This window comes from Colobus angolensis, unplaced genomic scaffold, assembly GCF_000951035.1.
Source record: "Colobus angolensis palliatus isolate OR3802 unplaced genomic scaffold, Cang.pa_1.0 Scaffold2, whole genome shotgun sequence".
Lineage (NCBI taxonomy): Eukaryota > Metazoa > Chordata > Mammalia > Primates > Cercopithecidae > Colobus > Colobus angolensis.
In genome coordinates, this window is record NW_012115154.1 from 19113505 (window position 1) to 19136116 (window position 22612).

The 22612-nt window shown below is 58.7% G+C and overlaps 1 protein-coding gene across 2 annotated transcripts in view; it reads left to right on the forward strand.

Annotated features, from left to right (window-relative positions):
- Positions 1-22259, forward strand: part of AGAP3 (ArfGAP with GTPase domain, ankyrin repeat and PH domain 3) — a 59258-nt gene extending 36999 nt beyond the window's left edge. The window contains exons 9-19 of one of the 2 annotated variants that reach the window (XM_011941491.1): positions 1237-1329; positions 6150-6254; positions 12197-12365; positions 15951-16106; positions 17332-17368; positions 17800-17936; positions 19731-19885; positions 19992-20082; positions 20241-20463; positions 21170-21425; positions 21566-22259. In XM_011941491.1, coding sequence (XP_011796881.1) covers positions 1237-1329; positions 6150-6254; positions 12197-12365; positions 15951-16106; positions 17332-17368; positions 17800-17936; positions 19731-19885; positions 19992-20082; positions 20241-20463; positions 21170-21425; positions 21566-21772 — 1629 coding nt within the window. In that variant the 3' untranslated portion in view covers positions 21773-22259. The remainder of the gene's footprint in view (positions 1-1236; positions 1330-6149; positions 6255-12196; positions 12366-15950; positions 16107-17331; positions 17369-17799; positions 17937-19730; positions 19886-19991; positions 20083-20240; positions 20464-21169; positions 21426-21565) is intronic. The other variant, XM_011941492.1, reaches the window with a different exon arrangement.
- Positions 22260-22612: the final 353 nt, after the last annotated feature.

A 22612-nucleotide genomic window follows, 5' to 3' on the forward strand; every position in this document is an offset into this window, starting at 1 on the left:
CTCCTCCTCCTCGTCCTTCTCCTCCTCCTCCTCCTCCTCCTCCTCTTCATTCCGCTGCCGCCGCTCCCCAGGCGCCTGGGTCTCTGCCCTCACCGGTGCTGACCGACTTGTGCGGGGCTTGAGTATAACTTGCCAAAATCTTTATTCTTTCGATATTTGCAGATATGTGCCACTGTTTCCAACTTTTCATCAACAAAAAGGCCTTTCCAACTCCTTCCAAATTAGAAGACCAGTTGGTGACACACAGCACCTCTGGACATGCCCCCTGTGCGGGGCCGGAGGCGGGCCGGGCCCTGGGACTGCTCTCAGATGAGAAGCGGCCGCCGAGCTCCCCACTCCAGAGACCCACGGGAACCTTTGTAACTAACCCCACCCCCAGGGAAGGCTAGGAGCGCCGGAGCCCGCGCTGGGGGCTGCCGGGGACCAGGCCCGGCCGGACGCTGCAGGCTCGCTGCATGGAGAAGAAGGCAGCTCTGCCCCACGCCCGGCGCTGGCCAGCGCGACGAGGCCCAGAGGGGCGGGGGAGTCCAAGCCCGCCCGGCCCGGCTGCTCCTGGGGGGCGCTTTCCTGCCCCTCCCCTCCTCTGCTCCTTCCTGCATGGACCTCTGCCGTTCCTGCTCCTGCTCCGGAAGCCGCCGCCGCCGCCGCCGCGCTTGCCTTGCCCCCTCTTTTTGGCCTCCCCCTATTTCCTAGGATCCGCATTCGGGTGGACTCTGCCCCAGGAGCTTGACAGGGTGCAGGGCCTCTTCTGGCCTCTCTCCTCTCTCTGTCCATCCACTGTGCCCCTTGGGCCACGCCGACGCACTCGGTGCCACGTGCCATGTGGTGTCTGTGCCGCAGATGGGCCATCTGCCCGCTCACTTGTGGACTTTGCGCTCCCGGTTGTCGCGCCCTGTGCTCCCGACCAGCAGCCCCACCGATCACCTCCTTGCCCCTGCTTCTCTTACGCCCCCGCCCCGGGCGTGCTCCTCGCGCCCTTGGCCTCTCTGTCCTTGCTCTTTTGTAAGGGGCGGGCCCGGCTCAGTGACCTGTGCTGCTCTGTATGGTGCCGTGTGTAAGAATAAACCCGTTGGAATACTCGTGGTCTCAGTTCCTTCCCGTCCCGCCGCCCCGGCCCGACCCCACTGCTAGGGCTGCCCAGGAGGTGGGAGGCAGGAAGGGAGGCCGGGAAGTCCAGGTGGGCAGTTCTCGGCAGACCCTGGGCCTCTTTAACACGCCTTTTGTTTTCTCTTCCAGTCTCGGAAGGGTGCTGACCTGGACCGGGAGAAGAAGGCCGCCGAATGCAAGGTGGACAGCATTGGGAGCGGCCGCGCCATCCCCATCAAGCAGGTCAGCTCCTCCCTTCCCGTGTGCTCCAGGGCTCAGAATGAGGCCCAGGAATGTGGCTCTTCCCAGGGCCTCTTCTCATGGGGGAGATGGCATCAGAGGCGAGCACCACCCTCCCAGGCGGAGTCCTTAACAAGGGACAGGCTCTCCCGTGAGAAGCCGCCTTCCCTGCGCCGCCAACTTCTGGCCGCCAGAGCTGCCTGAACCTTCTGATCACCACCGGAGGGCAGCAGAGAGCTACCTGCCGTGTTCAGCCAGGCGCTCGGCCTGTCCCGCGGGTTCTGGAGTTGGGTCTGGAAGAGGATTGAGTGGCTAAGGAAAATGAGCAACCCGAGGAGCCTGAGTGGAAGGGGATACTGAAGGGCTAGTCCAGCGCTAGGTCTGTTGGCATGGTTTTGTTAATAAGAGCCTCTGATCATCTTTAAAGAATAAGGTTGAGATGCTACCTCCTCACCTCTCCCACCTCCTTTCTAGTCAGTTCTGGGAGCACTGGGCCTGCCTTCTTCCAGACCTCTGGTCTTGGGTTCCTGCACTGGACACGGCATTGCCCCACAGAAGGCGTCTCTCTGGTGTGTTGAGCCAGAGCTGCTGGGGTAGAATGGGGAGGTGTGTCTTTGGTGTGTGGGCAAGAGCCTGAGGGGCCGGGGTGCCCATAAGGACGAGGGCAGTTGGGACAGAATTTCTTGGGATCTGGTGGTTGGAGAAGCCATGTACATAGGTAGCTGTACTGTGGTTTTGACCACAGAGGAGGCTGATGTGGCCAGAGCACCTGAGCCCAGCGGTCAGGTGTGGCTCTCCTGGGCTGGGGCTCATGGGCAGTGTGACCGCTTGTGAGGAGAGGCCAGTCACTGTGACCAGGATTCATTTGTTAAGGCTGGGGGTTTCTGACCCCCAGTGAAAGTCCATTTAGAATGAAGAGTCCCAAGCAGGGTAGTGTCCCAGAGGGCAGGGTCCCACAGGGTCCCATACAGTGATCTGTATTGTTTCCGCTCACCCCTCCCTGAAATGGTCATTGCATTTACGTCTGACAGTGACCACTCCAGTTGGGCCAGCCTACTGGGAGGCCCCCTGAAAAGCCAAGAGCACAGTGACAGCAGCCAGAGGCTTCCCTGTTTGTTCATGGAGTGCCTGTGTGTGTGTGTGTGTGTGTGTGTCTTTGGACAGAATCAGACCCTGCACAAACTTGTTGCTTATTTGATCCCCTCTCTCCAGGCACCTCCTTTGTGGGGGCCCTGCTAGATGATGCCCTGTGCTTTGGGCGTAGGCTTCTCAGCTCCCTACTTGGAGATGGGGAGTGCAAGGGAGGGCGTGGGCGGTGAGTGGGTGTGTAGACACACTTCACCAAATTCACTACGAAAATGGGACCACTTTCCTTAGGGTTGTATGTGCTCCCTTTCCTCACTGGGAGTTGTGGTCATCAAGGGCTGACTTATTTGTCCCCTGAATCTCTCACATGGGAAGGAAGGAGAGATGTTGGGTTGGGGAGGAAGCCTTGTGAACTTGAACCTGGGGTCCAGTCTTAGAGTCAGTAGGTCACTTGGGTGTTTTCACCCCTAAATCTCAGGGACGCTCAGTAGGAAGACCCTCTAGCTGCACAGCCCAGAGGGGTGCCGCTTGCTGGGGGCAAGTGTCAGAGGCTTGTGCCTCATGCAGTGACACCCTTTAAGGAGTGCCGGCTCCTTCCCGTTCTGTAACGATCGCTCGCTAGGGGCGGGGCGCGTCCGTTCTCTTCTTCCAGCTTGGTGGCCATTTCTGGCGCCTCCCCGCTCTCGGACCTCCCCGCTGCCTCCCGGTCCAGCCCCGCCACATCTGTAGCCCCTCCTTGCTCCGCCCTCCTGTCCCGTTCTCCCGGTTCTGTTCCTTCGCCTCCCCCCCAGCTCCTGCTGGGAGTGGAGATTGCATTTCAGTTGCCATTTGCATTCCCAATCAATCCGGACTCCGCAATTAAGTCGGCTGGCGGAGCTGGGAGGGAGGCGGCGGCGGGAACGGGTCCTCTGGGGGCTGTCGCCTCCGCGCCTCCGCGCCGCTCCCATTCCGCCCCAGATTGCTTCCTGCTCCGCCGTGCGCAGCCGGCCGGCCGGGGAGGGAGCAGGAACCCCTGTAGCTTCTTTGGAGAGGGAGTGGGGAGTGGGGAGAGGCGCGGGCTAGGCGGGTTTCCTCCCGTCCGCTTCTGTGAGCAGGCGGGTGAGCAGGGTGGGGCTGAGCAGCCGGGTCGTTCCGCCCGCGCCCCGGGCTAAGGAGCATCGTTACAGGGGCTCCCCCGCCTCCGCCCGGGGAGGGCGCTGCCGAGGACCGGGGCGTTCAGGGTGGAGGAGGGACCCCCCCCCCGCCACGATCACATTCTCTGCGAGGAGGGAGGAGCCACACGTGTCTGGGTCGGAAAGGTGTGGAGACCCGTGCCCACCCAGACTGTCAAGAGAAACCGCGCGCAGCGCAGGCCTTGAGCAGCTCCACGTTCCAGGGCCCTGGAACTGGGAGCAGAGCTGGGCGGGGGCCGGGCGGGCCGTGGAGTCTCCCGCTGAAGGCTGGGAGAGGGAAGCACCCCCAGTGGGGTGAGGGGAGTCGGGACCGGGGCGGGGAGCTGGGTCCATCCCTCCTCACACTTGGTTATTTCTTTGATCTGCGTGTTGGGGGCGGGGTGGGGGATTGAGGATGACTCCAGGGCGTCTCCAGAGCCCCGAGGGTGGCAGCGGAGGGGGAATAGTTGACTGCTTCTGAGCTCTCGGTGCACCTGGTCCCTGGCCAGTGACAGGAATAACACACCCAGAGGCAGGTCACCAAGGCCCAGCCGACCTGGAAGACTCCTTCACCGACCACGAGGCAGGGCCCGCTTGCCTTGTGGAAGGCCCCCTTAATGCCTTGTCTTCAGAAGCCCGTTTTGAAGGTAGGGTCTCCCAGGCCAAGGGGGCCAGGTAGCAGGAGGTGTCTGCACATGGCCATGTACTTCAACTTCCAGCCCGCATGCTCGCACCTCCCGCAATGGCATTTGGCCCTGGTGTGGCCAGAAGAGGAGCAGCAAGGATGTGAAATGTGCTGGAAAGTCGGCACCTGATGTCATAGCTGCTAGGGCCGCTGGAAGTGGGTGCCCTTTCTGGCCTCCACCCACCCCCCATCTGTTGGGGAGGGGAGAGGTCCAGGAAACGGGAATCACTTTTACCCTAATTGCTTCCATCTAGGGTTGAGCCTTCTATTAGGAAAAACTTAGAGGAGGAAGGTGCAATTGAGTCCCGTATTCACCCCCTACCCTTGGGTGTCAGGACCACGAGCTGCAGACAAGGGACTGCCATTTCCTTGTGCCTACATCTCTTAGTCCCCGTGTTGTTGGCTGTCTTCCGGCGGGGCTCTCCGTTCCTAAAGGAGATGCCATCCTGGGGCCTCTTCCCTCTCTGGGTGCCCCCTTCTCTAAGTATGGGCAGAGTCTGCTTTTTCAAGGGTCCCTGCTGGGGGTGCTGCCCTTTCTGCTCTCCCAGCTAGGGGTGAGCCCCACACTCAGCCCCCCGTTTGTGGATCTACCTGTGCCCCTCTTCCTCTTCTGGGATTTTTGCCTTGAAGTCTCCAGGGAGCACTGCCTCTTCTCAGCCCTCTTGAGGTGGGGGTTTTGGAGGATGGGGGCCCATGGATGGTGATGTTGGTCCTGGATCTGCCCCTGGTCTCCACTGTGGCACTCCCTAGTCCTGAATGACCCCTGCCTCCCATTCCCAGCTGTTGCCTGGGAGAGGCAAGCATGCCCAGTGGGGTGAGGGGAGTCGGGGCAGGGGTGGGGAGCTGGGTCCATCCCTCACACTTGGTTATTTCTTTGATCTGCGTGTTGTGGAGGAGAGGGGGCGGCCGGAATTGAGGATGACTCCAGGGCATCTCCAGAGCCCAAGGACCTTAGCCGTAGAGTACGCTAGTCCTATTGCTGTTATGTGTTGTTTGAGGGAGAGAGCCTGAGCCAGTGAGGACGTCTTTATAGGGTTCTCACTAGAGGGAGTAGGTTTCTCCTGGGAAGGAGGCCACAGCTGTGGTTGAGCGTCGTCTCCTGCCATCTTCCTAGTGGGGTCTGTCTCCTGCATTAGTCGTCTGACAGCCAGGGTTTTAGAGGGCTTTTCCCCAGTTCTTCCAACAGATGTTTACTGGGTGTCAGCTGTGGCCCAGGCCTTGTCCCCGGGGCAGGCTCCTTGCTGTGGCACTTTCGCTTGTCCTTCTAGCCATCCATCCAGCCTCTGTGTTCAGCGAATCTCACTGACTTACACAGGAAGTGTGGTTGCTGAGAGGGAAGGCTGGCTCTCCCTGCTGCCTGGCTTGGTGGTCTGGGGGATGCTTGGGACAATTAGGGGATTTTCTGCCCTATTATGGAGCTACTATAGGGGGTGGAAGGCCAGGACCTTACCAAAATCTCTGCTGTTTTGACCCTTGGAGCCTCTTGGGGAGGAGCATCACTGATGGTCACTGTCTACACCCCTGAGCGTCTACTCCTGCCCATCTATACCCCTGACTGTCTACACCTCCGATCATCTACACCCAACGGTCTACACCCCTGACAGGCTTCTCCTGTGGAGGTGGCTCCACACACTGGGGAGGGAAGATGCCCACCTGCCAGAACAGTGGTCCAGCTGCTTTCTGGTGGATGATGGGGGAGAGCCGAGTTCTGGGGAAGGACTGGTCTAAGGGGCCTTCCCAAGTTCAGTGATAGGTCCTTAAAGGCTGCTTTGCTCAAAGTGGCCCAGGAGAAGTAGGGAGGGAGGAGGGCATTGCCTAATGACATCATGACCTTCCCATGCCCTGTGAGGCTGGCTCCTCCGGGGCTGGCTCCTGGTTTCTGATCAGACCTCTGTTCTCAGGGGATCCTGCTGAAGCGGAGCGGCAAGTCCCTGAACAAGGAGTGGAAGAAGAAGTACGTGACACTCTGTGACAACGGGCTGCTCACCTATCACCCCAGCCTGCATGTGAGTCTGGGAGGAGGAGTCTTCTGGGGGAGTATGGGGAGGGGGTAGAGGGAGGATAACAGAATGTGGGCAGCGAGCAGGCTCCAGGACTGGGGGGAAGCAGACCTTAGTGATTTCGAATGGATCATCCCTGGAGAAGGAACCTCGCACGGGAGCTTGGGACGTGCACAAGACCCGGCTGGCCCCTCCCTCGCCCTCTGGGCAGTCAAGCTGTATATCAGACTTTCTAGTTGTCTAAGGTGGGGGATTCAGCCACTTCCACAGAATTTCTAGTCAGGGTGCCAATGTTGCCCAGCAGTTGTGTTAAGCTGGGCAGTGCCAGTGGGGAGCTGTGGGCTCCTAGGTCTGAGATGGTGGAGGACCATGGCTGTTGAGAATGGGCTAGAGCCTTAGACAGTTCTCCCGGGATGAGAGTGAGGGTAGCCTTGTCTGTGGTTAGGAGGGTCTGGTGGCCGCGTGGCCTGTGTCCCAGCTGGGGGGTGTTGTGGTGACTGGAGTGGCCCCTGTGCAGTTCCCTCCACCCTTCTTTCCTCCCCTCCCCTCGCTGCGTGGCTCCAGCACACAGCTGTCACCGGCATCCGTCTCTGTCACCACCCCACTGCGGGCTAATGAGTTCTCCTGTGCAGCCCCTCAAGCACAGCGCGTGCCCCCCGCCCCCCCCAGAAGCCCTGGGCCTGCCTCTAAATCCACCCAAGATGTCAGGAAGGCCTGACCCGAGAGGTGCTGGGTCCCTGTGTCCTGGCCATCACCCAGGCCCGAGAGCACCGCCCAGACAGTCCTGCGGAGAAAACACGCAGAGAAGGCCTAGCCCTCCCAGGCTTCTGGGTATCTGACCATCCTCAGTCAATGGTCCTCCCCGTCAGCTCAGGGGACAACGCCAGTCAGCCCCTCGCCCTTCCTAACATGCCTGACTCCACAGGGCAGGGCCTGGTACCTGGGAGACTGGAGGAGGGAGCACCTGCATTCAGTGCAGCCAGCTCCTGAGCTCCTGCTCGAACCCCCCACTCCCCACTGCGGGCACAGACCTTGTCCCGCTCGCGAGTCCTTGCAAGGCGATGAGAGAGGCAGCCAAGCCTGCTGGGAAGAGCGCTGATGGCAGAGGCAGAAAGTATCGTAGGAGGCCAAAGGGCACTCTTGTGGGCACCAGGCTTTGTTACTGTGTACAGAGCCCTACACTAAAGGAAAGGCCAGAAGACAAGGAGAGCCCCAGTATTTCCCTGTCGAAAGGCTCCAAGGGTTTCAGGGCCACTCACAGACAGGAAGTCCCAGGTAGGAGTGCTGAGGCCAGGAGACCACACCAGAGTCTTCTAAGTCCCAGCTGAAGGCGTTTCACGGCCGACACCAGCAGGCAGCTTAGCCGTGCCCTTCGCTCATGTCCAGCTGCCCATCTTGGTGGCAGAGCTTGGGAATGGGCCTGTTTGAAATGTCTGTTTCCCCAGCTGTGTGGAGCTGCCCTTCCCCTGCCCCCTGTGCCAGGTTCTTACCTGCTCCTCTCTTGTTTTATGTGACCCTAGCTTGGTGCCCTGTCTGTGCCCTCTGCCAACAGTGGAGGCAGCGAGGATGAAGAGGAGTGGCAGAGGGTGTCTTGGGATGTGGAAGAAAGGGTGGGTTGTGGGGTTGGGCTGGGTTTTGGTTTCAGTAGAGGGAACACAGCCAGCTGGAGAGCAGAGCTCAGGGGGTTTGCTGGCTTTTCAGAGTCTCCCGGCTGGGGGCTAAGACTTGGACCTATGACTTTGGCTGTGAGCATTACCCAGATTTTTCTGCACTTGCTAAGAGCACCTCCCTCTGGGGCTGACTGAGAGAGTCATGTAAGAGTTAATCACAGGGCGAGTGTTGTCAAGTGAGGAGGGAGCCAGGTTTGCCTGCCTGGGGCTAGGTGGGCATCTGAGCCCCCCAGGAGTGCCCCTCCATGCCACACTTGTTGCACTGTGTGAGTTCTTAGGATTCACCCTGCAAGGCCAGGCCTGGAAGTCCTGGCACCCAGATCCTGTCACAGGCCCCAAAGCATACTTGGCTACACATGGTGCAAAAGCACGAGTGGAGGCATGGCCGGTTGTGGCTCCACGTGCTCACGGCTCTCTGTGGAGCTCTGGCAGAGGCCGCTTCACTTTGTGCCACGCCACCCTCCCCCACCACGACACTTTCCCTCCCTCCGGGGCTACTGCCTCACCTCCTCCATCTCCCTTGGCCACCTTCTTCCAACCTGAGCGTGCTCTTCAGTTGCCAGCAGTGAGCAGGCTGCCTCCCTACCTGTGAGCAGCCGCTTCTCTCTGGGGCTCTTCAAACCCTAAACCCTGGCAGGAAGCATGTCGAGGAAGGAGCTCCAGCAACTCCAGAGGCTCGGACAGAACTCTGGGCTGAGCCTGGCTCTCCTCTCCAGCAAGGGTCTCCCCTGAGCCCCAAAGGCATTGGGGCTGGTAACTCACCTATGGATGGGGGCTGGGCGGGACAAGACACACACAGGATGAGTTCGTGGGCCAGCCCTGAGCCCCACGCCCGATTCTCGCCTGGCCCAAGAGAGCCCGCCACAGCCTCCCCCATTTTGCAGCCAGCGGAGCCATTCACACAATCACCTTCTGTTAATTCTATCTGCAACATCAATTAAATTGTTTGTAGAAACTAATTGAATGTGGCTTAATCACACATCTTAATAGCTTTCCACGCTCTGAACTTGTTGTTAATTCCAGTAATAAAACGAGATGAGAACGCTGGCTGGGTAATTAGCGAGGAGGCTGGGGAAGAAATTGCTGTTTGATGGTGGGTAATAAAGGCAGCCGTGGTGACCGCTCTCCTGAGCAACCGCCACTGCCACCATGCTCCCCGTTCTGCTGACGGAGGGAAACGCTGCTGCCTGCCTGAGGTTCCCATCCCTGCTGCTGCTCCTCAAGCTTCTCTCCGCTCTCCTCCGGACCCAGGCTCCAGGGTTGCCCGGGCACGAGGGTGTGGAGTCTGGGGCTGTGGGCGCCAGCCTGCCCTGGGAATTTGGAGTGTCTGGCTGGTGCCATCAGAGATGCTGAAGTTGGGCCATCCTTTCCCCTGAGGCCAGTTTCTGGCACCTTAGCTCCGAACAGAGTCCACCTGTGCAACTCTTCTTCTTGGCATGGGGTCAGCTTTTCCTGCCACGTCCCAGCCTGGGCATCCCACGGCTGTCGTGGGGCCTGAAAACTGTTGCAGCTTCTGTGACCTCCTTGTGAACTAGAGCAGCCCAAGCCCCTCCCCTAAGGAGGGAGTGCAGCTGTGCCTTTGGCCCAGCCAGCTGTTGACTGTTGTCTGTAGTAGCCGATCTAAGATGTGATTGTGTACAGGGACTGCTGACGGGGACCAGGGACGGGAAGCTGAATCTGTGGGATGCAAGTCGAGAGCCGGTGAGGCAGTGAAGTCATTTAGTCGACACTGGGCTGAAAGCAAGACAGAGGGCCAGTGGGGCCAGTGGCGTGCAGCCCAGTGTGCTGGAGAAGGATGGATGGAGGTACGCTGGGAGGGCAGGAGGGGCTCCTGGGTCTGCTTCCTTCCCAGCCACCTTGGCAAGGCCCCAAGCTGTGGGCAGAGTGCCGCTCCGCCAAGTGTGGGCCGAGCGGTTGTTAAAAGAGATCCTGCCTGGGCGGGAGGCTGCTCACTGATTCCTCGGTTATGTCGTTCTGTGGTTCTGGGACAACGAACAAGACTTTAGCACATGTGTGCTTGGGGCCAGGCACTTGGTACTGTCCCTTACAGAGGACTGGGGTGGCAGGAGGGCACAGGTAAGCCCAGGGCTGCCAGGAGCAGCCGTGGCAGGGAGTGGGGGCTCCTTCCTGAACACACCTTCGTGGCTCCTCTGCTGTGGCTGGTTACTCCCCTGGTCCTATTCCTGAAGGGCTGTCTGCCTGGGAAGATGCCATAGCCACCTTGAGAATGAAGGCGACTGCGAACTCGGCCAGACCCACAGGGCTGGACCTGGGCAGGGAGGCCGCGTGCTGACGCCAGGCCTTTCCACCATTCCCCTGATGACATGGAGCTGTGGGTGGCGTCCAGCCCAGCCACGGAAGTGCAGGTGGAGGCTGGTGTTTGGCGCCTCTTTCCTCCATCTAGGTGGTAACCTCCTCACCTTCTCTTAGTGACCAGGGACCAGGTGACTCCTTGTCTATTTGCTGTCCTCATTATTCCTCCCAGAGGGAGCCTGGTGAGACTTCCTGCCCTTTCACTGCTTCCCAAGAGGCAGCAGGCCCCCAGGCTCTTTTCAGCAGATAACAGTGTCGGTTTTCCCTGGAGCTAACGGGGTGAGAAGATAGAGCCAGCCTCAGGGGAAAGCAGTCTGATGGCCAGAGCGGTAAAGGTGAAGGCCGGGCTCCTCAGCGTAGGAGGACCGTGTCTGGGAAGACTCCTCACACGACTGCCCTCAGCATGCAGACATTCTGGAGGTGCTCATGGAGGGGAAAGGACGAGCAGATTTATGTCCAATCAGTGTAATTCAGTCAGAAGTTAAATCTGGCACCACCACCCAGGTTCTTCTCTCGGGAAGGGCCATAGACCCATGGAGAGGAATTTGTGCCACTCTACCAAGGGCATTAGCTAGGAATTGCCGCAGAGCTCAGGGACAGTGACAGGGACACGGAAGCAGGAGGCAACAGGCTGGGACAGCCCTTAGGACAGTGTCTGATAATAAACACTTGTTGAACAGTTTAAAGGGAAGCTTCTGGAGGAGAGGCTGGAAGCAGGAGGCCCAGCGGGGGCTCCAGGCCAGGAAGCTGCAGGCCCCCACCCTCCCTCCCTGCACTCGGCCGTGGTGCTCCCTAAATGGTGGGGGGAGTCCAAGCACAAAGTGGTCCCCCATCTCCGGGGCCCTGACTAGAAGGCAGGGTGAGTCCCGAGCCCAGGACAGGCTGGAGGAAGCCTGCATACAGGGCACAGGCTTGGGAATCTGAAAAAGCTGTGCTTGAATGTGACTCTGCTACCGTTTAATTGTGTGTTCCTGGGCAGATAACCCTTTCTAAGCCTCAGTTCGTTCATCTACAAAACAGGCACTACCTCCCTCAGGTAGTGAAGATTACACGAGGTCATACGTGGAATGTATAAATACACCGATGTAGGATGGTAAATACCCTGCACGCGACAGGCAGATGACATGACGGGATGACGATGACTGCCGCCAGGGAATCGGTGGGACCTGTGAGACCACCTGTTGCTGTATTCCAAAGTCCAGCAGAAAGAATTGGAGGCTTCCCTTTAAACTGTGCGACAAGTGTTGATTATCAGACACTGTCCTAAGGGCCGGGACTATGCTAGGCTTTAGAAGTTTCTTCGTGCCCAGGTGAGGGCTGCGGTGCTTGGTGGCCACCCTGTCATCCGTGTCCCCGAGACTCTCCGCTCCCCTCCTCAGCCAGGGGCTCTCTCCCTAAATCCCAGCATGGCCCAACACTCGGCCTGCTTTGTGCTGTTGCCTCCGAAGCCGTTCTTCCTGAGGCCTGAGCCTCAGCGCTTAGCTCCAGGTCCTTAGCCACCCCCAACTCTACCTCCCTCCTGGCAGAGTCCCCCTAGAGCTACTTTGAGCACCGTGGAGATCGAGGTGTAATCCAGACTCAGAGACATTCTGTGGCTTAGAATCCTGCTTTTCTTTCTTTTTTTTTGAGACGGAGTCTCGCTCTGTCGCCCAGGCTGGAGTGCAGTGGCGTGATCTCAGCTCACTGTAATCTCCGCCTCCTGGGTTTACGCCATTCTCCTGCCTCAGCCTCCCGAGTAGCTGGGACTACAGGCGCCCGCCACCTCGCCCGGCTAGTTTTTGTGTATCTTTTAGTAGAGACGGGGTTTCACCGTGTTAGCCAGGATGGTCTCGATCTGAATCCTGCTTCTCAAGATTGGAGCCTTCCCTCCCTCCCACAGCAGGGAGAGACCTAGGAGCTGCGAGGCTCAGTGCTGGAGTGACTGCTGCTAACCAGTCTTCATCTGTCTCCCCCACCTGGCCTTAGGATTACATGCAGAACATCCACGGCAAGGAGATTGACCTGCTGCGGACAACGGTGAAAGTGCCAGGGAAGCGCCTGCCCCGAGCCACACCTGCCACAGCCCCAGGCACCAGCCCCCGTGCCAACGGGCTGTCCGTGGAGCGGAGTAACACACAGCTGGGTGGGGGCACAGGTGAGGCGGCTGCTGAGGTGGGGTCTGCAGGGTGGCTGCTATGAAGCCCAGGCAGGCAGGCATTCTGGGCTTGGCTGCTTCTCAGCCTGGGCACAGGGTGCTGGCCAGCATCACACTTCAAGGTCACCTCAGCCAAAGACATGTGCCCTAATGCAGCCCTAGTGGAGTTAATTGAGGTGGCAGCAAATGTCTAGACCAGCAGTTGATCTGGATGTCAGACGGGGCCAGGTGGTGTCATGTTTGGGCAGTGGTGCTGGTGGTCCTAGGCCCATCTCTGCATCCGGATCCGAGGCAGGCGACGGGTGGGGGCAGTGCCTCTGGGTGCATGGCCGGCATCTCAGCCAAGGTTGACATGTGGGGATGGGGGAGGCAGAAGGGGACGGAGCTGTCTGGGGTCAAGCTGGTGCATATTCTCAGGCCTGAGTGAGAGGTGGGATCTCTGCTCAGAGAGGACTGAATTTACACAGGAGCTGGAGGCGGGAACTCCAGTGAAGCGCTGTCGTGTTCTTGCCTTTTCAACTGATAGTGCTGGCTCAGGCGAAAGGCCTCCTGTCTCAAGGAACTCCCTTCCTAGTGCCGCTTCACTCCTCCTCCTTCGGGCCCCAGGCCCCGTGCTCTTCCAGGGTCCATCCTTCCACGCGCGTTTCCCTCATTCCAGAGCCGCTGACTCCCAACTGCTTTCCCCGAGACTTCAGCATCCCCGACGTTGTCCTAGACCATTGTATCTCGTTCTGGGCCCAGGAACAGCTGCCCCGAACCCTGCCAGGCTGGGGTCATTCCTGTGCCCTGTCCCAGCAGTCAGCGCCTGGTAGCACAGGTCTGCAGCTGGGTGAGTCACCTCCCTAGAGGGCCTGTGCTTGTCACAGTGAGGGGAGGATGTGACAGACTTAGTGGACAGGTGGTTGGGGATACGAAGTCCCCTGGAATGGATGGGAGAGACCCCAAACAATAAAGAATTGTCTCACTCAAAATGCGGATGGGACTCCGCTGAGAAAGCCCAGGTTAGAGGGAAGGAAGGCGCAATGATGCCTCCAGGTGTGGTCCTCATTGGAGGCAAGGCTCCTGAAACAGGTGTGCTGGGCCCGCTCTCGCAGAACTGCCATGGACCAGGCTGAAGGCAGGGGAGTGGCCGGGGAGAGGCCTGACATGACTGAGATGTGCCATATGCAGCGGATGTCTCTGCGTCAGGCCCCAGGTCCACAGCAGCTCTGAAGTGGACATTATTGTCCCCATTTTAACAAGGAAACAGAGGCTTGGCATAGCTAACAAACTTGTCTGTAAATTCCACAGGAAGTGGGAGACCTAGGGCTCAGCCTAATTGTGTCTGACTTGAAGAGCCATGTTCTTTCCTCCAAGCCACCCTGAGCTCAGAAAGGAAGCCTGTGAGGTGGATGGAGGGAAGGAAGGAAGCCAAGGAGGAGAAGCCAGCCGCTGCCCATCATGGGGCTCTGCCAGTGGGGGGCCTTGAGCCTGCTGTGGGGTTGCACTGGCCTGATGGCAGGTCACAGGCAGTCTTCAGTGCTCTTCCCGGAGAGCAGGACAGAGCTGCAGGGAGCCCTCTGGCATCGGCCCCCAGGAGCCCCTTTGGTCAGCTTGAGGTTTCTCTTATCATCCCAAAGTGAGGAGCAGGCCCACGTGAGTCCCTTTCCCTGACGGCAGAGAGCCAGAGGACAGCCGGGCTGTTTCCCTAGAGTGAGGGGAACGAGAAGACGCTGTCCTGTCCCGTTCCTGTCCCTGACGTCCCTCGCCTGGGAGCGGCAGTGGCATGGAGGAGGCAGCCCCGTGCTCTTGCTCCTGTAATGACAGCGCCCACATGCAGGAGCTCGCGGACGGTGCCCACCCGGCCCACAGCCCGCTGCCGCGTGCCGACACCGACCCTCATGCACACTCACACATGTCTCTCGCTCACCGGGCGATGTTAACATCTCATTATCTTTGTTACTGTAATTACATTATCCGCTGCTTTATGCAGAATTATCCTCCGAGGACTAATTGATGGCTCCATGTTTAATTCATTAATCATTAGCATCAAATTCGACAATTACAGTGCACACTGATTGTGGGATTGCAGGCGTAATGAGGGGAGAATTAACAAAGGAAAGGGAAAGCACTTTCCCTCCCTCAGGGTTTTGGGTTGGGGGCTTGAGGAGGAAGTTGGGCCTGTGATGTCTTTGGATGGGGCTAGGGATGAGGGGGAATACAATTTGGAACCTGGAAGGCAATGAAAGCAGGCGTGAGGAGAAGCAAGGTGTCTCAGAAATGAGGGACCGAGTGTGCACCCCGGAGGGTTTCCTGAGGCGGGACCTGTGAGGGCGGAGGAGGGGAGGTGGGCAGGATTCTGAAGAGGCAGCATCTGTGTGTTCCTTCTGGGCCTGGAGATGGAGACCGGCCTGTAGCCTCAGTGCTGCACGTATATGACTAAGTACTTACTATGTGTCTGGTCGTGTTTGGGGTTTGTGACAAATACAAGAGGAACATAAAACTTGCTGCCTGCCTTTAGGCGTCATCCCAGTGGCAGAGCCGTGACACGCTGGGCCATTCCTTTCCCTTCCAGCTGCTGCAGCCAGGTGCCGCCTCCCCATAGGCTTCCCCTCAGTCCCACCGCCTGCAGGGCTGGTGTGGGGCCTGGTGCCTGCCCTTCCCCTGGCTGGGCCCCTGCCTGCTGTCTCCAGCTTTGGCCAGCTCCAAGCCCCTTCTCTGCTTTCTCACTAACGTCCAGCACCTGGCTGGCTCCTCGGCTTCAAGGTTCCAGCACCCCAGGTTTGGCCCCCCTGTTCTTAGACTTCCTAGGGCCATTTCCCTCTGGTCTCAGTCTTGGGTGGACTGAAGAAGGGGAAGGAAGGTTAGGTTCTCGGTGTTCCAACTCAGGCCTTCGAGTGTCACAGGCCTCTGAGGCCCCATGGCTGTTCCCAGAATCTCTCCAGCAGGGGCTCAGCCAGGGAGTGAGGTGGGAGAATCGTGCCGCTCTCTGTCCTCCTCCACTGCCGGCCGCGCCTGCCCCAGCCTTGGCTTTCCTAGAGCCTTTGATTCCCCCTGGCTCTGCCATTCTTCCCTGATGGGAAACGAAAGATTAATTTTCTCCAGCCCAACAGGATAATTACTAATACTAATTAGACATAATTACTTGAATTTGATACAGTTATTTCTCGTCAGAACGGCGGTAAAGCTGAGGCAAAGCAAATGGCATATGTGGACTAGAATGGAGGGTGCAGGGGCCCAAGCCAGGAGGAGCCCCACAAGGAACGCTGCAGAGATGGGCGTCAGCACCACCCAGCTCCACAAGTTGGGAGATCTCTGACGCAGAGACCCCTCCCTACTCCCAGATCACAGTGAGGGGACAGAGCTGTAGACCTTTCTGCTCATGGAGAGAGGAGGGTGTGAAGATCTGGGGACAGGCTGCTTCCTAAAGCACACAGCGCCCCTGCGCGGCCTCTGGCTCTCCCAGAAGCTGGCCCGCCACCTGATGAACCAGTGCCCTGCTGGAATTTCTCCGGCTCTGCCCTGCAGCCCTATTTTTAGGATAGTATATTTGAGCATTCTCCCGGGCCCGGCCTCCCTTCCCAGTCTGACCCTTCCCACCCCCAGGTGCCCCCCACTCGGCCAGCAGCGCATCCCTGCACTCTGAGCGCCCCCTCAGCAGCTCGGCCTGGGCTGGCCCGCGCCCTGAGGGGCTGCACCAGCGCTCCTGCTCCGTTTCCAGCGCCGACCAGTGGAATGAGGCCACCACTTCCCTGCCCCCAGGCATGCAGCACCCTGGTGAGTGGTGGCTCTGCTGCTTCCCACCTTTTCTGGGGCCCCAGTGACAGAGAGGAGGGGAACTGGGCAGCATTCTTTGCTTGGGAGGCTGCAGTGGGACAGTGTCCAGGCCAAGGGGTGGGGCCCAGCTGGGCCCTCCAGGGCTTGTCAGAGAGACCTTGCTTTGGGGCTAGTACTGATGTTGTCTTGGAAGCAGAGTAGAGGCACTGTCCCTTCTCCAGCCTCCACGTGCAGCCCTTTTCCCCAGAGACCCCGTCGCCTGCAGCCCTGCCTAGGGCCAGCGCTAGAGGCCCGCCCTCTGCAGCTCCTCCTCCCCTTGGTCCCCAGGCGGCGCTGGTGGCGGCTCCCGCATCCCCATCAGCCCCATCCCCATCAGCCCCCCGCGCAGTCAGCTCATCAGCCTCTCGGCAGGGGGACAGGGAAGCGGCTGAGTAGGGAGGTCGGAGGCTGGGCGCTCTAAGCCCTGTGAGCCACGTTCCGAAGGCAGCAGCATCTTACCCGCTACTGTGGAGTGGAGGGGGGTCCCTGTGGAGTTGTCCTGAAAGGTCGTTTTCCACCTGTGCTGCCCCCCTCAGATAGGCCTCCACCCATCCTAGGTGGGTTGGTGACTCCACCATCTCTCCCGTCTGCCCCTTCCACCTGCTTCCAGGCTCTTCCATTTGCCCCTTAGTCTGTTCTCTTTCTCTCTCTGCTTTTCTTCCTTTGACCCTACTTCTTACTTTCACCATTGACCAGAGACCCCATCAGCAGTTCTAAAGGCTCAAAAGGGCATGGAGCCAGCTCTCCTGTCCCTTGCCCTTTCCATGCCCTTGTCCTGAGCGATGGTGTAATGACAGGAAGACCCAGGGTGCCCCACTGTCACCCCAGCCAAGGGTGCTTTCCCTAATTGGCTTCCCAAAGGCCTTCCTTGAGCCCTCCCAGTAGGAGCCCTGAGGCCCAGCCTCTGAGCTGCCACGGCCTCAGGAGCGTGGGCTGAGGGAGGAGCTGGGCGGTGCCAGCACAGGGATCTGCCCCACCTCTCGATCCACGCCCAGCCCACCCCTGGGGGAAGTGAGCTTGGAGCACATAAGAAGGGGAGCCAGGGGCCCTTCCCTTGGGTCACCGGTCCAGTGGCCTGTGCTGGCCTGCATGAGGGCCCTCTGTTGAGTCTGGAAGGAGGAAGGCAGGGAGGGAGGGAGCGTGTCTGCCTCTAATGAAGTTTGACATTTAGTGGTGAGCGCAGGGCGGGGTGTGGGAGACGGAGCTTGATTAGCGCGCTCTAATTGACAGTAATTAGGCAGCTCCCTGATTGTTTCTAATTCTGCTATTAATTGTGAGGAGCGGGGAGTGTGATTGAGGATAAATTTGGTGCGGAGCTGCTGGGGCTTCAGCTCCCCGTGAGTTCCCTGGGCTGCCTTCCACCCCTCCAGGCTGCAGAGGCAGCTTCCTCCCTTTGCCTCCATCCTGTTCTGCCTAAGTTTCCTACTCTCTCTCCACATTTGCCTCCTCCAAGGCTGGGGAGCTTTGGGACTGGGAAGCCCAGGCAGACCTCACCTAGAGAGAGGTGTCCGTCTGGCTCTCCTGAGTGTGGCCCAGCTACAGTTGGCAGGACTGGTCCTCTCCTCCTCCCAGTGCCCTGCGCCCCTCCCCTCCTCTGCCTCCCTTCTTCCCACACTTCTCCAACTCTCCCCTCACCAGCCAGTGGCCCAGCTGAGGTACTCAGTTCCAGCCCCAAGCTGGATCCTCCCCCATCTCCCCACTCCAACCGGAAGAAGCACCGGAGGAAAAAGAGCACCGGGACCCCCCGACCAGACGGCCCCAGCAGTGCTGCTGAAGGTTAGGGGGACCCAGAGGGAAACCGGGCACAGGAGGTGGGCAGTGGGTCTTGGGGATAGTACCCTAAAAGTAACACCTATTTTTTTTTTTTTTTTTTGTATTCATTGGATTAAGCACTTTCTAGTAGTTGCTAATCAAAGTAGTTCTACAACTTCTTTTGGTAATCTAGATCTGGTATCTTAGAAAAGTTCTTCTGCTAACTGAAACCCTTTGTGTTGAAATGTGGGCTTACTTCATTTATTCTTAAAGAAGGTAAACGACAGCAGACTGCTACATCAGTAGCTCCTCTAAGATGTCCGGGCAGGACCTGTGTTTTCTGTCTCTTGTGTCATCCTGAGTTTAATAAGTGCTGGGTATTTACTAGGTGCTTAATACATGTGTACAGATTGGCCGAGTCTCTCCTTAGTTTTCCTTAGGCTAAGGAGTTCCAGGTCCTGAAGCCTTCTTCCATAGGACCTTTCTCTTCCTCTATTGATTATACTGCTGCTCCTCAGATTTTCCCCAAAGTATCTTCAAAACCTGCCTCTTCTTGGTGATTGGAGTTTCTTTGCTCCCAAATAAGTTTAACACTTCTATAGACTCATAATTTCTCGCTTCCGCTCTAATTGTCAGGGTAGAGGTATGGGGTCAGGGGAGCAGAGACACCTAGCCAGCCTGCGACAGTGGTGCTTAGTACTTACAGCATGGGGTCTCCCTTCTGGTCCGGCAGACTGAGCCCCACAAATGATCACGGAGATCTCGTAGTTCAAAGGCTGTGGTCGAAAGCAAGGTGAGGTGCAGTGGTGGTGCCTGGGGAAGGAGGCGCCGGTTCTATTTCTGTGGGAAGGCAGTTCTGCTAACAGTCCCTGAGAGCAAGGGCCCAGCAGAGGAGGAATTCCAGGCGATGTCGGTGTCACTGAGGTGAGGTTGCCTGGGGCCAAGATGCAGTGAGGACTTACAAGCAGGGATGGCCTTGGCAGAACTGGGGTTCACCCTGGGGCCTTACCATAGGCACCTATGCTGTCTTCCCAGCCCCCAGGACACAGTCACACTGCTTGTTAGGAATTGTTCACCCATGGGGCGGTGACCATTGGGAATGAGATTCATGCGGCGGTCTTCTGGGGCCTGGGGGAGCAGAGCTTGGAAGAGCTTCACCACATTGCTTGGGATCACAGTCCAGCCCTCAGTGCTTGTCACTACAGATGCCCTCAGGCCCCTATTTGCTCACATACTCCAGGTCCTAGAGAAAACCTCTCCTCCTCTCCCCCATCCACTTGCCCTTCCTGCCTGTCTATGCCATGGCAGTGGGGGAGGGGCCCAGCTCCCATGAGCCCCACGCTGACGCCGTCAGGAATATTGGGTTTAATGAGCTGCAAAATGAGGCGGCTGCAGCTGACATGTACGGATGGTGCCCACACCCGCCTTCCCCCACCCTCTCCCAGTGTTTGCCTCCTAGCACCCCATCGCATCCTTCTCCAGATACTGAGCAAATCTTTCTCTGGGAAGCACCCCACTGATTTCACACCCATTCCCGGCAGTGCCAGGGGTGCCAAGATCTTGCACCCCCCATCTGTTTTCACTTAAGCTCCACAGGTGGTTAGGAAGGCGCATTGGGAGCTCACACTAGTCTTGCAGGTTTACTCTGGCCTCCCCCTGCAAGTTGTCCTGGAGCGTGTGGCCTTGTGGCTGGGGAAGGATCTAGGGGAGGACACGTGCCAGTGGAGCAGGGTAGTGAGTGGCATTGTGGCGATACGATAGCATGCCCTGGGGGTGCACACAGGCCAGGAGCCCTGATGGCATGAACACCTCCAACAGAGGCAGAGGAGTCATTTGAATTTGTGGTGGTGTCCCTCACCGGGCAGACGTGGCACTTCGAGGCCTCAACGGCGGAGGAGCGGGAGCTGTGGGTTCAGAGTGTGCAGGCCCAGATCCTTGCCAGCCTGCAAGGCTGCCGCAGTGCCAAGGACAAGGTGGGTACAGAGTGACTGGGCCCCCAACAGAGCACCTGGCTGGGGTGGGACTGAAGGGGGCCTCATGACTGACTCACCGCCCCTTGTCTCTCCTGCTGTGCGACAGACTCGACTGGGGAACCAGAACACAGCTCTGGCTGTGCAGGCGGTCCGCACCGTTCGTGGCAACAGCTTTTGTATCGACTGCGATGCCCCTAGTGAGTGCAGGGCTGGTGGGGCTGGGAGCTGGGGACAGCCCAGGGAAAGCTTCGCAAGCATCAAGGAGCAGGGAAGAGGGCAGGGAAGACTTCCGTAGTTGTCCCAAACTCTGGTGGCCTGCCTGCTGTCGCTGTATCATTCTCCTCTCCTTGCCTAGATCCAGACTGGGCCAGCCTGAACCTGGGTGCCCTGATGTGCATTGAGTGCTCGGGCATCCACCGACACCTGGGGGCTCACCTGTCCCGGGTGCGCTCCCTCGACCTCGATGACTGGCCGCCTGAGCTGCTGGCTGTCATGACTGCCATGGGCAATGCCCTCGCCAACAGCGTCTGGGAGGGGGCCTTGGGTGGCTACTCCAAGCCAGGGCCTGACGCCTGCAGGTGAGTGGATGGCACCCTGGAGTTGGCCAGGAATGGGGGAACCGTTGGGGGCTCCCAGCATGGGGAAGATTGGGGTGGCTGTGATGGTATTAGAAGGGTTAAAACTGTCGGTTGCTCTGCTTGGCAGTTGGCCCCTTGGGGGTGCCCCTCCTGCTCTGGTGCCTGTCACTCAGTCGCCTCACAACAACGGGCCCTTTCTGAGCGTTATCAGCAGGTCAGGGGCCAGCAGGAGGCGCATGCGCAGGGCCCCTATCATGGTGTGGTGCAGAGCGCCCACTCCGGAGCTCTGAGATGGGGAGAATGGGTGGGAGATAGGGGAGTGCATGGCCCCCCAGTGCAGGCCCCCACCCGCTTTGTTCCAGCACTGCCAATCCAAGAGAGTTCAGACGGCCAGATAAACTGCAACACGGGCCTGCCTGGAATCTTCCTGCCCTCTCAGCCCCCACATCCCTACTGTCCCCAGGGGTCCTCCCTTCCGTGTCCCTTCCTTTCAGCTTCTCCCGCCCCCCTTTCCATTACCCACTGCCCCTCTGTGTGCCTGGTGTTTCCAAGGCTTCCCTCCTCCCTTTCTGCTCCGTCTCATCTTCTCTCACTGTTCCTTCCTTCTTCCCCCTGCTGCTTGCTTCCTTTCCTGCCCACCTTCTTGGCCCCACCCGTTGCTTGGTGTCCTTCCTTGGCTCATGCCCTGATGGGCCTGTGGTTGCAGAGAGGAGAAGGAACGCTGGATACGGGCCAAGTATGAACAGAAGCTCTTCCTGGCCCCACTGCCAAGCTCAGATGTGCCGCTGGGGCAGCAGCTGCTCCGGGCCGTGGTGGAAGATGACCTGCGGCTGTTGGTGATGCTCCTGGCACATGGCTCCAAAGAGGAGGTGAATGAGACCTATGGGGACGGGGATGGGCGGACAGCTCTACATCTCTCCAGTGCCATGGCCAATGTTGTCTTCACGCAGCTGCTCATCTGGGTGAGTCACGTGTCTCTAGCCTGCCCTGACCACACTCTTCTTAGCCTTGTTCTTTGAAAGCCACCTCTTCTTTCCTCCCCTACAACCAATCTGTCTCCTCCCATGTCATGCCAACTGTGAACCTGTGTTTTCTCCTACAGTACGGGGTGGACGTGAGGAGCCGCGACGCCCGGGGCCTGACTCCACTGGCCTATGCTCGCCGGGCCGGCAGCCAGGAGTGTGCAGACATCTTGATCCAGCATGGCTGCCCTGGGGAGGGCTGTGGCTTAGTGCCTACCCCCAACAGAGAGCCTGCCAATGGCACCAACCCCTCTGCTGAGCTTCACCGTAGTCCTAGCCTCCTATAAGGCCCAGGAAGAGGGCAGAGGGGCCAGAAGGACTCCATGGCCCGAAGACCATCCTCCTTGCAGGCACTGTGGGAACAGACACAGAGATGGAGAAGCAGGGACATGCCAAGAGGAGGAAGCAGAGGAAATTAGGGAGGAGAGTCAAAGGGATCAAGGAGAGTTGGGGATTTGAGCTGCAGCAGAGAGGGATGAGGGATTTAACCCTCTGCCCTAAGGTGCCATTGAAAAGGGACAGGACCCTTCGGAGGTGCCTGTGAGGAGAGGGGAGCAGGACCTCTCCCTCCTCCAGATCCCTGCCTCCTAGTGCCAGCCCCTCACACGCCTTCATCTGAAATAGGAGGACGGCCCAGGTTGGGGGTGCTGGATGAAAGAGACGAGGGGTGATCTGTGAGTCCCATGTAAACTTTGTACATTGGAATATTTATGTTTGTGTACATATTTGATGTGTGTGTGTATGATGAGCCAATAAACCAGATTGTGTGCGTGGTCTCGTTTCCCCCTTTTATGTCGCTGCCGCCCTCCCAAGCGCGCCCCTCAGCTCTGCTCTCTCCTTATCCCGTTCTTCTCATTGTTTACCATGTTCTGAGATTTTCTTCCCTCTGTTTGGCTGGGTCCCAGGTGGTCATTCCTCAGCCTCCTGTGTGCATTGCTTTCTTTCGGCCTTCCCTTGGTAGGGTGTGGTTGAGTTTTCAGCAGCACAGCACAAGGCCCCTGATGAGAAGACACAAAGCTCTTTGCTTCCTACTGGGTGCTGCCTCCCCAACCTTCAGGCAGCTTTTTTTTTTTTTGAGACAGAGTCTCGCTCTGTCACCCACGCTGAAGTGCAGTGGTGCGATCTCG